Source organism: Mobula hypostoma, chromosome 18 (genome assembly GCF_963921235.1).
Source record: "Mobula hypostoma chromosome 18, sMobHyp1.1, whole genome shotgun sequence".
In the NCBI taxonomy this organism is placed as follows: Eukaryota; Metazoa; Chordata; class Chondrichthyes; order Myliobatiformes; family Myliobatidae; genus Mobula; species Mobula hypostoma.
In genome coordinates this window covers 69,950,882-69,964,608 of record NC_086114.1, presented here as the reverse complement: position 1 = coordinate 69,964,608, position 13,727 = coordinate 69,950,882, and the positions used below count along the sequence as shown (strand labels likewise).

Below are 13,727 nucleotides of genomic sequence, written 5' to 3'. Positions count from 1 at the left end.
GCCTTTTTTAAGTCCAGGCACAAATTCTCAATTGGATTGAGGTCTGGACTCTGACTTGACAACTCCAGGACGTTAACTTTGTTGTTTTTAACCATTTCCTGTGTAGCTTTGGCTTTATGCTTGGGGCCATTGTCTTGCTGAAAAACAAATCTTCTCATAAGTTGCAGTTCTCTTGCAGACTGCATCAGGCTTTCTTCCAGGATTTCCCTGTATTTTGCTGCATTCATTTTACCCTCTACCTTCACAAGCTGTCCAGGGCCCACTACAGTGAAGCATCCCCACAGCATGATGCAACCAAACCGTGCTTCACAGTAGGGATGGTATGTTTTTGATGATGATAGCACTTAATCTGATAGCCAATTTTGGTTTCAACAGACCATGGAACCTTCCAGCTGACTTCAGGGTCTCCCATATGCCTTCTGGCAAACTGTAGCCAAGATTTCATGCGAGATTTTTCAACAGTGTCTTTCTCTTTGCCACTCTCCCATAAAGCTGCAACTGGTGAAGCACCCGGGCAACAGTTGTTGTATGCACAGTCTCTCCCATCTCAGCCACTGAAGCTTGTAACTCCTCCAGAGTTGTCATAGGTCTCTTGGTGGCCTTCCTCACTAGTCCCCTTCTTGCATGGTCACTCAGTTTTTGAGGATGGCCTGCTCTAGGCAGATTTACAGCTGTGCCGTATGTAGGTAAGCAAGCCAATAATATAACAGAGATACAAAATAAAAGCAAAAGAGAGGTGAGATTGGATATCAGATCACTGGATAATGTCGATGGACGAAGAATGGCAAATGAACTTAGTAAGTATTTTGTGTCAGTTTTCACTGTGGAAGACACCAGGAGGGTGCTAGAAATTCAGGAGTGTCCGGGGGCAGAAGTGAGTGTAGTTGCTAGTACTAAAGAGATGGTGCTTGGGAAGCTGAAAAGTTTGAAGGTAGATATTTAACCTGGACCAGCTGGACTACAGCTCAGGGTTCTGATAGAGGTGGCTGACGAGATTGTAGAGACATTAGTAATCATCTTACAAGAATCACTAGATTCTTGAATGGTTTCGGAAGACTGGAATACTGGAAATGTCACTCCACTCTTTAAGTAAGGAGGGAGGCAGAATAAATGAAATTGTAGTGGTCGAAGGAGAGATTGTCTAAAATGTTTCCTAATGTTGATAGTTATTGCGATAGATGTAAAACTGAGACAGCCACACTGACACACATGTTTTGGTCCTGTTCTATACTAGAACAGTTCTGGAAGTCAGTTTTTTGTACAATTTCTAAAGCACCTAAAATTAATTTACAACCTAACAAATTAACTGTGCTTTTTGGAATAATTCCTCAAAATATCCGTGTTATCTCTTTGTCTGACCAACATGTTATTGCATTTGTTACATTGATAGCTAGGAGAGCCATTTTGTTGAAGTGGCAGGATACATCAGCTCCCACTTTGTCACAATGGTTCTCTCAAGTGATACTATGTCTTAGTTTGGAGAAAATTAGAAGTTGAACTTTTGAACCTATGTTTGATTTTGAGAAAAGATGGGGTTCATTTGCTCATTACTATCATTTGAGTTCATTGATAGATTTTCTCCACAATCTAATTGTAAATTTTTGGTACATTTTTTTTCTCACTGGTGGCTTGATGTTTATCTTTAGAAGCTTTTTGTATGATGTATGGCTCCGGGATTGAACACCTAATGGGTTTTTTTTCTCACTTCTCCTTGCTTAGTAGGGTTTTTTCCTCTTTTTTTGTCACCAAAATGTTTTCAATCTTTAAAACAATTTTTTTCTTCTTGAGACATTGTAAGTGTTGCCTACTTCGATATACTCTTGTTTATTTTGGATAATAATAATAAAAAGATTTGAAAAGAAAAAGAAAGAAATTATAGGCCAATTAGCCTGACCTAAGTGGTTTCTTTATGTTTAGGAAATAGTCTGCACGTTTATTTCTACTGCCAAAGTGCATGACCGTGCATTTTCCAACATTGTATTTCATTTGCCACTTTCTTGCTCATTCTCCTAATCAGTCCGTCTGTATTCTACCTGTTTCCTCAAAACTACCTGCCCCTCCACCAGTCTTTGTATCATCTGCAACCTTGGTAACAAAGCCATCTATTCCATCATTTAAGTCATTGATATACAGTACAAAAAGTGTCCCAACACTGACCGCTGCTGAACACAACTAGTCACTGACAGACAACCAGAAAAGGATCCTTTTATTTCCACCCTCTGCCTCCTACCAATCAGCCAATGCTGTAACCATATTAGTAAATTTCCTGTAATATCACGGACTCTTGACTTGGTAAGCAACCTCATGTGTGGCACCTTGTCAAAGGCCTTCTCTAAGTCCAAATATACAACATTCACTACATCCCCTTTATCTATCCTACTTGTAATCTCCTCAAAGAATTCCAACAGGTTTGTCAGGCAGGATTTTCCCTGAAGGAAACCATGCTGACTTTGTCTGATCTTGTCCTGTGTCACCAAGTACTGCAAAACCTCATTCATAACAATTGACTCCAACATCTTCCAACCACTGAGGTCAGGCTAACTGGTCTGTAATTTCCTTTCTGCTGCCTTCCTCCTTTCTTAAAGAGTGGAGTAACATTTGCAATTTTCCAGTCCTCTGGCACTATGCCAGAGTACAATGATTTTTGAAAGATCATTTCTAATGCCACCGCAGTCTCTAACACTACCTCTTTCAGAACCCTAGGGTGCAGTTCCTCTGGTCTGGGTGATTTATGTACTTTACGGTCTTCTCTCTTGTAATAGTAACTCACCCACTTCTCTTCCTTCACACACTACAACATGAGACATACTGCTAGTGCCTTCCACAATGAAGACTGATGCAAAATACTCTTTTAGATCATCAGCCATCTCCTTGACCCCGTTATTATTTCTCCAGCCTCATTTTCTAGCGGCCCTATATCCACTCTCACTTCTCTTTTATTTTTAGCATATTTGAAAAAACTTTTACTATCCATTTTGATATTATTTGCTAGCTTTGCTATTTCATCTTTCACTTCTAATGATGTTTTTATTTGCTGTCTGTAGGTTTTTTAAAACTTCCCAATCCTCTATCTTCCCACTAATTTTTGCTTTGTTATATGCCCTTTCTTTTGCTTTTACAATAGGTTTGACTTCCCTTGCCAGCCACGGTTGTACTATTTTGCCATTTGAGTATTTCTTCATTTTTGAATACACATGTCCTGCACCTTTCTTATTTGTCCCAGGAACGCATGCCATTTGCTGCTCTGCTGTCATCCCTACCAGCAGCTCCCTCCAATTTACTTTGGCCAGCTCCTCTCTCATACCACTGTAATTTCCCTTTAAGGCATTTGTTAGTCTTGGGAGACCATGGATCTACACCTGGAAAGTCTTCACTCTCCAGGGCACAGGCCCGGGCAAGGTTGTATGGAAGACCAGCAGTTGCCCATGCTGCAAGTCTCCCCTCTCCACAAGACCAATGTTGTCAAAGGGAAGGGCATTAGGACCCATACAGCTTGGCACCAGTGTCATCGCAGAGCAATGTGTGATTAAGTGCCTTGCTCAAGGACACAACACGTTCCCTTGGCTGGAGCTCAAACTCATGACCTTCAGGTAGCTAGTCCAGTGCCTTAACCATTTGGCCACGTGCCCACAATTTCCCTTACTGCTCTGAAATACTGCTACATCAGACTTCCAGGCAGAGATTGATTGGACATGGCATCAGAGGTTACAGGGAGAAGGCTGCTAGGTGGTGCCGAGGAGGAGAAAAAAGGATCAGCAATAATTGAATAGCAGAGCAAACTGGATAGGCCAAATAGCCAAATTCTGCTCCTATGTCGTATGCTCTGAAGGAATCATCAATCAGGAGTGGTGTAAGTGGAGTATGGAATCCCTGTAGTTCTGTTCAGTGAAGACAGTGAACGGGCGTCAACGGTGCCCTGGTCAGTGTAGGAATCTCACCCCCCCCCCCATTGCTTCTTATTTATTAATAGCTAAATTTTCTGCTTGACTTACTCAAAATCTAGTGACCTTACTCTGATATTGAAAAATTAAAGATAAGCTTTATTTCTATGTCAAAACATACAGAGAGAATGTGTCATTGTGTAAAATCAAATTAGGAAGGATTGTGCTGCGCAGTCTGCAGCCCAGCATGTCACAGCACACTGACCCTAGCTGTACACCTTTGGAAAGTGGGAGAAACTGCATCACCCGAAGGAAACCCATGTAGTCACAGGGAAAAGGTACAGATATCAGCAGGGATCAAATCCCAATCCTACAAGTGTGTAAGGCATTGCACTAACTTACACAGCACTGTGCCACACCCATTTACTGATCTTTCTGTGTCCTCTCCAGGTCTCGGTCAGAGAGTACCAGTAGTTTGTTTGGTTGTGGAAGGTGGTCCAAATGTGATACCAATGGTGTTGGAGAACCTGCAGGAAGAGCCTCCAGTGCCCGTGGTTGTCTGTGATGGCAGCGGGAGAGCTTCTGACATCCTAGCCTTTGCACATAAGTACTCCGCAGATGGAGGGTAGGTCTTAATTCACTCAGCATCCACACTCAAACACTCACAATTCTTGATCACTCAGTTTCCTCGCCCGAACACACACAGTCCCCAATCACTGTGTCCACACACAAACACTAACGGTCCCCAATCACTCTGCATCCTCTCCTAAACACTCACAGTCCCAAATCACTCAGTGTAGACACACAAACACTCACAGTCCCCAATCTCTCTCCATCCTCTCCCAAACACTCACAGTCCCCAATCACTCTACAACCTCTTCTAAACACTCACAGTCCCCACTCAGTGTCCAAACGCAAACACTCACAGTCCCCAATCACTCTACAACCTCTTCTAAACACTCACAGTCCCCACTCAGTGTCCAAATGCAAACACTCACAGTCCCCAATCACTCTGCATCCTCTCCTAAACACTCAGTCCCCAATCACTCAGTGTCCAAACTCAAACACTCACAGTCCCCAATCACTCTGCATCCTCTCCTAAACACTCACAGTCCCCAATCACTCAGTGTACACACACAAACACTATATCCCCAATCACTCTGCATCCTCTCCTAATCACTCACAGTCCCCTATCACTCAGTGTACACACACAAACACTCACAGTTTCCAATCACTCAGTGTACACACACAAACACTCAGTCCCCAATCACTCTGCATCCTCTCCTAATCACTCACAGTCCCCTATCACTCAGTGTATACACACAAACACTCACAGTCCCCAATCACTCAGTGTCCAAACCCAAACACTCACAGTCCCCAATCACTCAGTGTACACACACAAACACTCACAGTCCCCAATCACTCAGTATACACACACAAACACTCACAGTCCCCAATCTCTCTCCATCCTCTCCTAAACACTCACCGTCCCCAATCACTCAGTGTCCAAACTCAAACACTCGCAGTCCCCAATCACTCTGCATCCTCTCCTAAACACTCACAGTCCCCAATCACTCAGTGTCCAAACTCAAACACTCACAGTCCCCAATCACTCTGCATCCTCTCCTAATCACTCACAGTCCCCTATCACTCAGTGTACACACACAAACACTCACAGTCCCCAATCACTCAGTGTAGACACACAAACACTCACAGTCCCCAATCTCTCTCCATCCTCTCCTAAACACTCACAGTCCCCAATCACTCAGTGTAGACACACAAACACTCACAGTCCCCAATCTCTCTCCATCCTCTCCTAAACACTCACAGTCCCCAATCACTCTACAACCTCTTCTAAACACTCACAGTCCCCACTCAGTGTCCAAACGCAAACACTCACAGTCCCCAATCACTCAGTGTCCAAACTCAAACACTCACAGTCCCCAATCACTCTGCATCCTCTCCTAAACACTCAGTCCCCAATCACTCAGTGTCCAAACTCAAACACTCACAGTCCCCAATCACTCTGCATCCTCTCCTAAACACTCTGTTACTTACCCCGTAACTGGGTTGCCAAACCAGCAGAAATGGATCACTCACTTGGAGTCTGGAGTACTAGAACTAAGAAAGTTTTATTAAAGAAACAAGCAACACAGTAATCGAAAGGATAATAAATGCAACAGTTCAGCGATGATAAACACACATGTGCACAGAATTAAGATAACAGCATCAATCAAGCTCTATCGTTGTCTAGGGGTAAATGACCAAATTTCAAAATGACTCAAAGTTCAGTCCAGTTCAGTTTGCAGTAATCGTTGCAATGGCGATGGACAACGTGGGGGGAAGGAGAGAGAGAGAACGGGAACGACTGATCATTCAGACACTGCTTCACTCACAGACCGGCGATATTGCTCACAAGCAACTTTTGGGCGGGTCCTTGGTGATGTCACCCGAGGTCACCGACTGTGACCCCTCCTCCAGATGCAGTCGATCCTCTGCAGTGAACCCGGCACCCAGGCAAGGGCGGACACACACCCACCGGGTTCCCGCTGATCGTACCTTTCCACCCTGTGCGTTGTCTGATACTTCTCACCCACTCGTGAGAGGCGCACCGCTTCCAGGGTCTCGTTACCTCGGGTGGCGTGTGTGTCCTGCCTTAGCGAACCGGTCCCTTTTTATCCCCCTGCTGGGGTATCGCCTGTCCATCACTTCAAACAGTTCAAGGTTCAAAGAGGGAGCCGCTCCAGACAGCTCTCTCTCTCCCGTCCCTTCATTACACATCTCCAGACGCTGCTCCATTGTTCCTTATCTCTCCTTCCCCTGAGGGCAGGTGGCAGACCAACTGCTGATGCCACTGATGCTAGCCCAGGCCAGCAAACATCTTAATTTTATGTGTATTCTGGTAACAACTCACAGTCCCCAATCACTGTGTACACACACAAACACTATATCCCCAATCACTCTGCATCCTCTCCTAATCACTCACAGTCCCCTATCACTCAGTGTATACACACAAACACTCACAGTTCCCAATCACTCAGTGTACACACACAAACACTCAGTCCCCAATCACTCTGCATCCTCTCCTAATTACTCACAGTCCCCTATCACTCAGTGTATACACACAAACACTCACAGTCCCCAATCACTCAGTGTCCAAACCCAAACACTCACAGTCCCCAATCACTCAGTGTACACACACAAACACTCACAGTCCCCAATCACTCAGTGTACACACACAAACACTCACAGTCCCCAATCTCTCTCCATCCTCTCCTAAACACTCACAGTCCCCAATCACTCAGTGTCCAAACTCAAACACTCGCAGTCCCCAATCACTCTGCATCCTCTCCTAAACACTCACAGTCCCCAATCACTCAGTGTCCAAACTCAAACACTCACAGTCCCCAATCACTCTGCATCCTCTCCTAATCACTCACAGTCCCCAATCACTCAGTGTACACACACAAACACTCACTGTCCCCAATCACTCAGTGTCCAAACCCAAACACTCACAGTCCCCAATCACTCAGTGTACACACACAAACACTCACAGTCCCCAATCACTCTGCATCCTCTCCTAATCACTCACAGTCCCCAATCACTCAGTCTCCAAACTCAAACACTCACAGTCCCAAATCACTCACTGTAGACACACAAACACTCAGTCCCCAATCATTCAGTGTATACACGCAAACACTCACAGTCCCCAATCTCTCTCCATCCTCTCCTAAACACTCACAGTCTCCAATCACTCAGTGTCCAAACCCAAACACTCATAGTCCCCAATCACTCTACAACCTCTTCTAAACACTCACAGTCCCCAATCACTCTGCATCCTCTCCTAAACCCTCACAGTCCCAAATCACTCAGTGTACACACCCAAACACTCACAGTCCCCAATCACTCTGCATCCTCTCCCAAACACTCACAGTCCCCACTCAGAGTCCAAATGCAAACACTCACAGTCCCCAATCACTCTCCATCCTCTCCTAATCACTCACAGTCCCCAATCACTCAGTGTCCACACACAAACACTCAGTCCCCAATCTCTCTCCATCCTCTCCTAAACACTCACAGTCCCCAATCACTCAGTGTCCAAACCCAAACACTCACAGTCCCCAATCACTCAGTGTACACACACAAACACTCACAGTCCCCAATCACTCAGTGTACACACACAAACACTCACAGTCCCCAATCTCTCTCCATCCTCTCCTAAACACTCACAGTCCCCAATCACTCAGTGTCCAAACTCAAACACTCGCAGTCCCCAATCACTCTGCATCCTCTCCTAAACACTCACAGTCCCCAATCACTCAGTGTCCAAACTCAAACACTCACAGTCCCCAATCACTCTGCATCCTCTCCTAAACACTCACAGTCCCCAATCACTCAGTGTACACACACAAACACTCAGTCCCCAATCACTCTGCATCCTCTCCTAATCACTCACAGTCCCCAATCACTCAGTGTACACACACAAACACTCACTGTCCCCAATCACTCAGTGTCCAAACCCAAACACTCACAGTCCCCAATCACTCAGTGTACACACACAAACACTCACAGTCCCCAATCACTCTGCATCCTCTCCTAATCACTCACAGTCCCCAATCACTCAGTCTCCAAACTCAAACACTCACAGTCCCAAATCACTACACTGTAGACACACAAACACTCAGTCCCCAATCATTCAGTGTATACACGCAAACACTCACAGTCCCCAATCTCTCTCCATCCTCTCCTAAACACTCACAGTCTCCAATCACTCAGTGTCCAAACCCAAACACTCATAGTCCCCAATCACTCTACAACCTCTTCTAAACACTCACAGTCCCCAATCACTCTGCATCCTCTCCTAAACCCTCACAGTCCCAAATCACTCAGTGTACACACCCAAACACTCACAGTCCCCAATCACTCTGCATCCTCTCCCAAACACTCACAGTCCCCTATCACTCAGTGTAAACACACAAACACTCACAGTCCCCAATCACTCAGTGTACACACACAAACACTCACAGTCCCCAATCACTCAGTGTCCACACACAAACACTCAGTCCCCAATCTCTCTCCATCCTCTCCTAAACACTCACAGTCCCCAATCACTCAGTGTACACACACAAACACTCACAGTCCCCAATCTCTCTCCATCCTCTCCTAAACACTCACAGTCCCCAATCACTCAGTGTCCAAACTCAAACACTCGCAGTCCCCAATCACTCTGCATCCTCTCCTAAACACTCACAGTCCCCAATCACTCAGTGTCCAAACTCAAACACTCACAGTCCCCAATCACTCTGCATCCTCTCCTAAACACTCACAGTCCCCAATCACTCAGTGTCCAAACTCAAACACTCACAGTCCCCAATCACTCTGCATCCTCTCCTAAACACTCACAGTCCCCAATCACTCAGTGTACACACACAAACACTCACTGTCCCCAATCACTCAGTGTCCAAACCCAAACACTCACAGTCCCCAATCACTCAGTTTTACACACACAAACACTCACAGTCCCCAATCACTCTGCATCCTCTCCTAATCACTCACAGTCCCCAATCACTCAGTCTCCAAACTCAAACACTCACAGTCCCAAATCACTCACTGTAGACACACAAACACTCAGTCCCCAATCATTCAGTGTATACACGCAAACACTCACAGTCCCCAATCTCTCTCCATCCTCTCCTAAACACTCACAGTCTCCAATCACTCAGTGTCCAAACCCAAACACTCATAGTCCCCAATCACTCTACAACCTCTTCTAAACACTCACAGTCCCCAATCACTCTGCATCCTCTCCTAAACCCTCACAGTCCCAAATCACTCAGTGTACACACCCAAACACTCACAGTCCCCAATCACTCTGCATCCTCTCCCAAACACTCACAGTCCCCACTCAGAGTCCAAATGCAAACACTCACAGTCCCCAATCACTCTCCATCCTCTCCTAATCACTCACAGTCCCCAATCACTCAGTGTCCACACACAAACACTCAGTCCCCAATCTCTCTCCATCCTCTCCTAAACACTCACAGTCCCCAATCACTCTCCATCCTCTCCTAATCACTCACAGTCCCCAATCACTCAGTGTCCACACACAAACACTCACAGTCCCAAATCACTCAGTGTACACACCACAAACACTCACAGTCCCCAATCGCTCTACAACCTCTTCTAAACACTCACAGTCCCAGATCACTCAGTGTCCAAACTCAAACACTCACAGTCCCCAATCACTCAGTGTCCAAACTCAAACACTCACAGTCCCCAATCACTCACTGTAGACACACAAACACTCACAGTCCCCAATCACTCTGCATCCTCTCCTAAACACTGACAGTCCCAATCACTCAGTGTCCAAACTCAAACACTCACAGTCCCCAATCACTCAGTGTAGACACACAGTCAGTCCCCAATCTCTCTCCATCATCTCCTAAACACTCACAGTCCCCAATCACTCAGTGTCCAAAATCAAACACTCACAGTCCCCAATCACTCAGTGTCCACACCCAAACACTCACAGTCCCCAATCACTCAGTCTCCAAAATCAAACACTCACAGTCCCCAATCACTCAGTGTACACACACAGACACTCACAGTCCCCAATCTCTCAGTGTCCACACACAAACACTCACAGTCCCAATCACTCAGTGTAGACACACAAACACTCACAGTCCCCAATCTCTCTCCATCCTCTCCTAAACACTCACAGTCCCCAATCACTCAGTGTACACACACAAACACTCACAGTCCCCAATCACTCAGTGTCCACACACAAACACTCACAGTCCCCAATTACTCTGTGTCCAAACCCCAACACTCACAGTCCCCAGTCACTCAGTGTAGACACACAAACACTCACAGTCCCCAATCTCTCTCCATCCTCTCCTAAACACTCACAGTCTCCAATCACTAAGTGTCCAAACCCAAACACTCACAGTCCCCAATCACTCAGTGTACACACACAAACACTCACAGTCCCCAATCACTCTGCATCCTCTCCTAATCACTCACAGTCCCCAATCACTCAGTCTCCAAACTCAAACACTCACAGTCCCAAATCTCTCACTGTAGACACACAAACACTCAGTCCCCAATCATTCAGTGTATACACACAAACACTCACAGTCCCCAATCTCTCTCCATCCTCTCCTAAACACTCACAGTCCCCAATCACTTTACAACCTCTTCTAAACACGCACAGTCCCCAATCACTCTGCATCCTCTCCTAAACCCTCACAGTCCCAAATCACTCAGTGTCCAAACTCAAACACTCACAGTCCCCAATCACTCTCCATCCTCTCCTAATCACTCACAGTCCCCAATCACTCAGTGTCCACACACAAACACTCACAGTTCCCAATCACTCAGTGTACACACACAAACACTCACAGTCCCCAATCACTCTGCATCCTCTCCCAAACACTCACAGTCCCCACTCAGTGTCCAAACGCAAACACTCACAGTCCCCAATCACTCTCCATCCTCTCCTAATCACTCACAGTCCCCAATCACTCAGTGTCCACACACAAACACTCACAGTCCCAAATCACTCAGTGTACACACACAAACACTCACAGTCCCCAATCGCTCTACAACCTCTTCTAAACACTCACAGTCCCAGATCACTCAGTGTCCAATTTCAAACACTCACAGTCCCCAATCACTCAGTGTAGTCACACAGTCAGTCCCCAATCTCTCTCCATCATCTCCTAAACACTCACAGTCCCCAATCACTCAGTGTCCAAAATCAAACACTCACAGTCCCTAATCACTCAGTGTCCACACACAAACACTCACAGTCCCCACAACAGACATCAAAGTTGCTGGTGAACTTAGCAGACCAAGCAGCATCTGTAGGAAGAGGTACAGTCGACGTTTCAGGCCGAGACCCTTTGTCAGGACTAACTGAAGGAAGAGTGAGTAAGGGATTTGAAAGTTGGAGGGGGAGGGGGAGATCCAAAATGATAGGAGAAGACAGGAGGGAGAGGGATGGAGCCAAGAGCTGGACAGGTGATAGGCAAAAGGGGATACGAGAGGATCATGGGAGATGAGGTCCGGGAAGAAATACAAGGGCGGGGGGAACCCAGAGGATGGGCAAGAGGTATATTCAGAGGGACAGAGGGAGAAAAAGGAGAGTGAGAGAAAGAATGTGTGCATAAAAATGAGTAACAGATGGGGTACGAGGGGGAGGTGGGGCATTAGCAGAAGTTAGAGAAGTCGATGTTCATGCCATCAGGTTGGAGGCTACCCAGACGGAATATAAGGTGTTGTTCCTCCAACCTGAGTGTGGCTTCATCTTTACAGTAGAGGAGGCCATGGATAGACATGTCAGAATGGGAATGGGATATGGAATTAAAATGTGTGGCCACTGGGAGATCCTGCTTTCTCTGGCGGACAGAGCGTAGATGTCCAGCAAAGCGGTCTCCCAGTCTGCGTCGAGTCTCGCCAATATATAAAAGGCCATATCGGGAGCACCGGATGCAGTATATCACCCCAGTCGACTCACAGGTGAAGTGTTGTCTCACCTGGAAGGACTGTTTGGGGCCCTGAATGGTGGTAAGGGAGGAAGTGTAAGGACATGTGTAGCACTTGTTCCGCTTACACGGATAAGTGCCAGGAGGGAGATCAGTGGGGAGGGATGGGGGGGACGAATGGACAAGGGAGTTGTGTAGGGAGCGATCCCTGCGGAAAGCAGGGGTGGGGGGAGAGGGAAAGATGTGCTTAGTGGTGGGATCCCGTTGGAGGTGGCGGAAGTTACGGAGAATAATATGTTGGACCCGGAGGCTGGTGGGGTGGTAGGTGAGGACCAGGGGAACCCTATTCCTAGTGGGGTGGCGGGAGGATGGAGTGAGAGCAGATGTATGTGAAATGGGGGAGATGCGTTTAAGAGCAGAGTTGATAGTGGAGGAGGGGAAGCCCCTTTCTTTAAAAAAGGAAGACATCTCCATCGTCCTGGAATGAAAAGCCTCATCCTGAGAGCAGATGCGGCGGAGACGGAGGAATTGCGAGAAGGGGATGGCGCTTTTGCAAGAGACAGGATGAGAAGAGGAATAGTCCAGATAGCTGTGAGAGTCAGTAGGCTTATAGTAGACATCAGTGGATAAGCTGTCTCCAGAGACAGAGACAGAAAGATCTAGAAAGGGGAGGGAGGTCTCGGAAATGGACCAGGTAAACTTGAGGGCAGAGTGAAAGTTGGAGGCAAAGTTAATAAAGTCAACGAGTTCTGCATGCGTGCAGGAAGCAGCGCCAATGCAGTCGTCGATGTAGCGAAGGAAAAGTGGGGGACAGATACCAGAATAGAAACATGGAAACATAGAAACATAGAAAATAGGTGCAGGAGTAGGCCATTCGGCCCTTCGAGCCTGCACCACCATTTATTATGATCATGCCTGATCATCCAACTCAGAACCCAGCCTTCCCTCCATACCCCCTGACCCCTGTGGCCACAAGGGCCATATCTAACTCCCTCTTAAACATAGCCAATGAACTGGCCTCAACAGTTTGCTGTGGCAGAGAATTCCACAGATTCATCACTCTCTGTGTGAAGAAGTTTTTCCTAATCTCGGTCCTAAAAGGCTTCCCCTCTATCCTCAAACTGTGACCCCTCGTTCTGGACCTCCCCAACATCGGGAACAATCTTCCCGCATCTAGCCTGTCCAATCCCTTTAGGATCTTATACGTTTCAATCAGATCCCCCCTCAATCTTCTAAATTCCAACGAGTACAAGCCCAGTTCATCCAGTCTTTCTTCATATGAAAGACCTGCCATCCCAGGAATCAATCTGGTGAACCTTCTTTGTACTCCCTCTATGGCAAAGATGTCTTTCCTCAGATT

At 46.6% G+C, this 13,727-nt stretch overlaps 1 protein-coding gene across 1 annotated transcript in view; it reads left to right on the top strand.

Moving 5' to 3' along the window:
* LOC134358136 (transient receptor potential cation channel subfamily M member 1-like) overlaps positions 1-13,727 on the top strand; it is a 245,739-nt gene that overhangs the window by 97,626 nt on the left and 134,386 nt on the right. Inside the window, exon 7 of the mRNA XM_063070122.1 lies at positions 4,332-4,506. Coding sequence (XP_062926192.1) covers positions 4,332-4,506 — 175 coding nt within the window. The remainder of the gene's footprint in view (positions 1-4,331; positions 4,507-13,727) is intronic.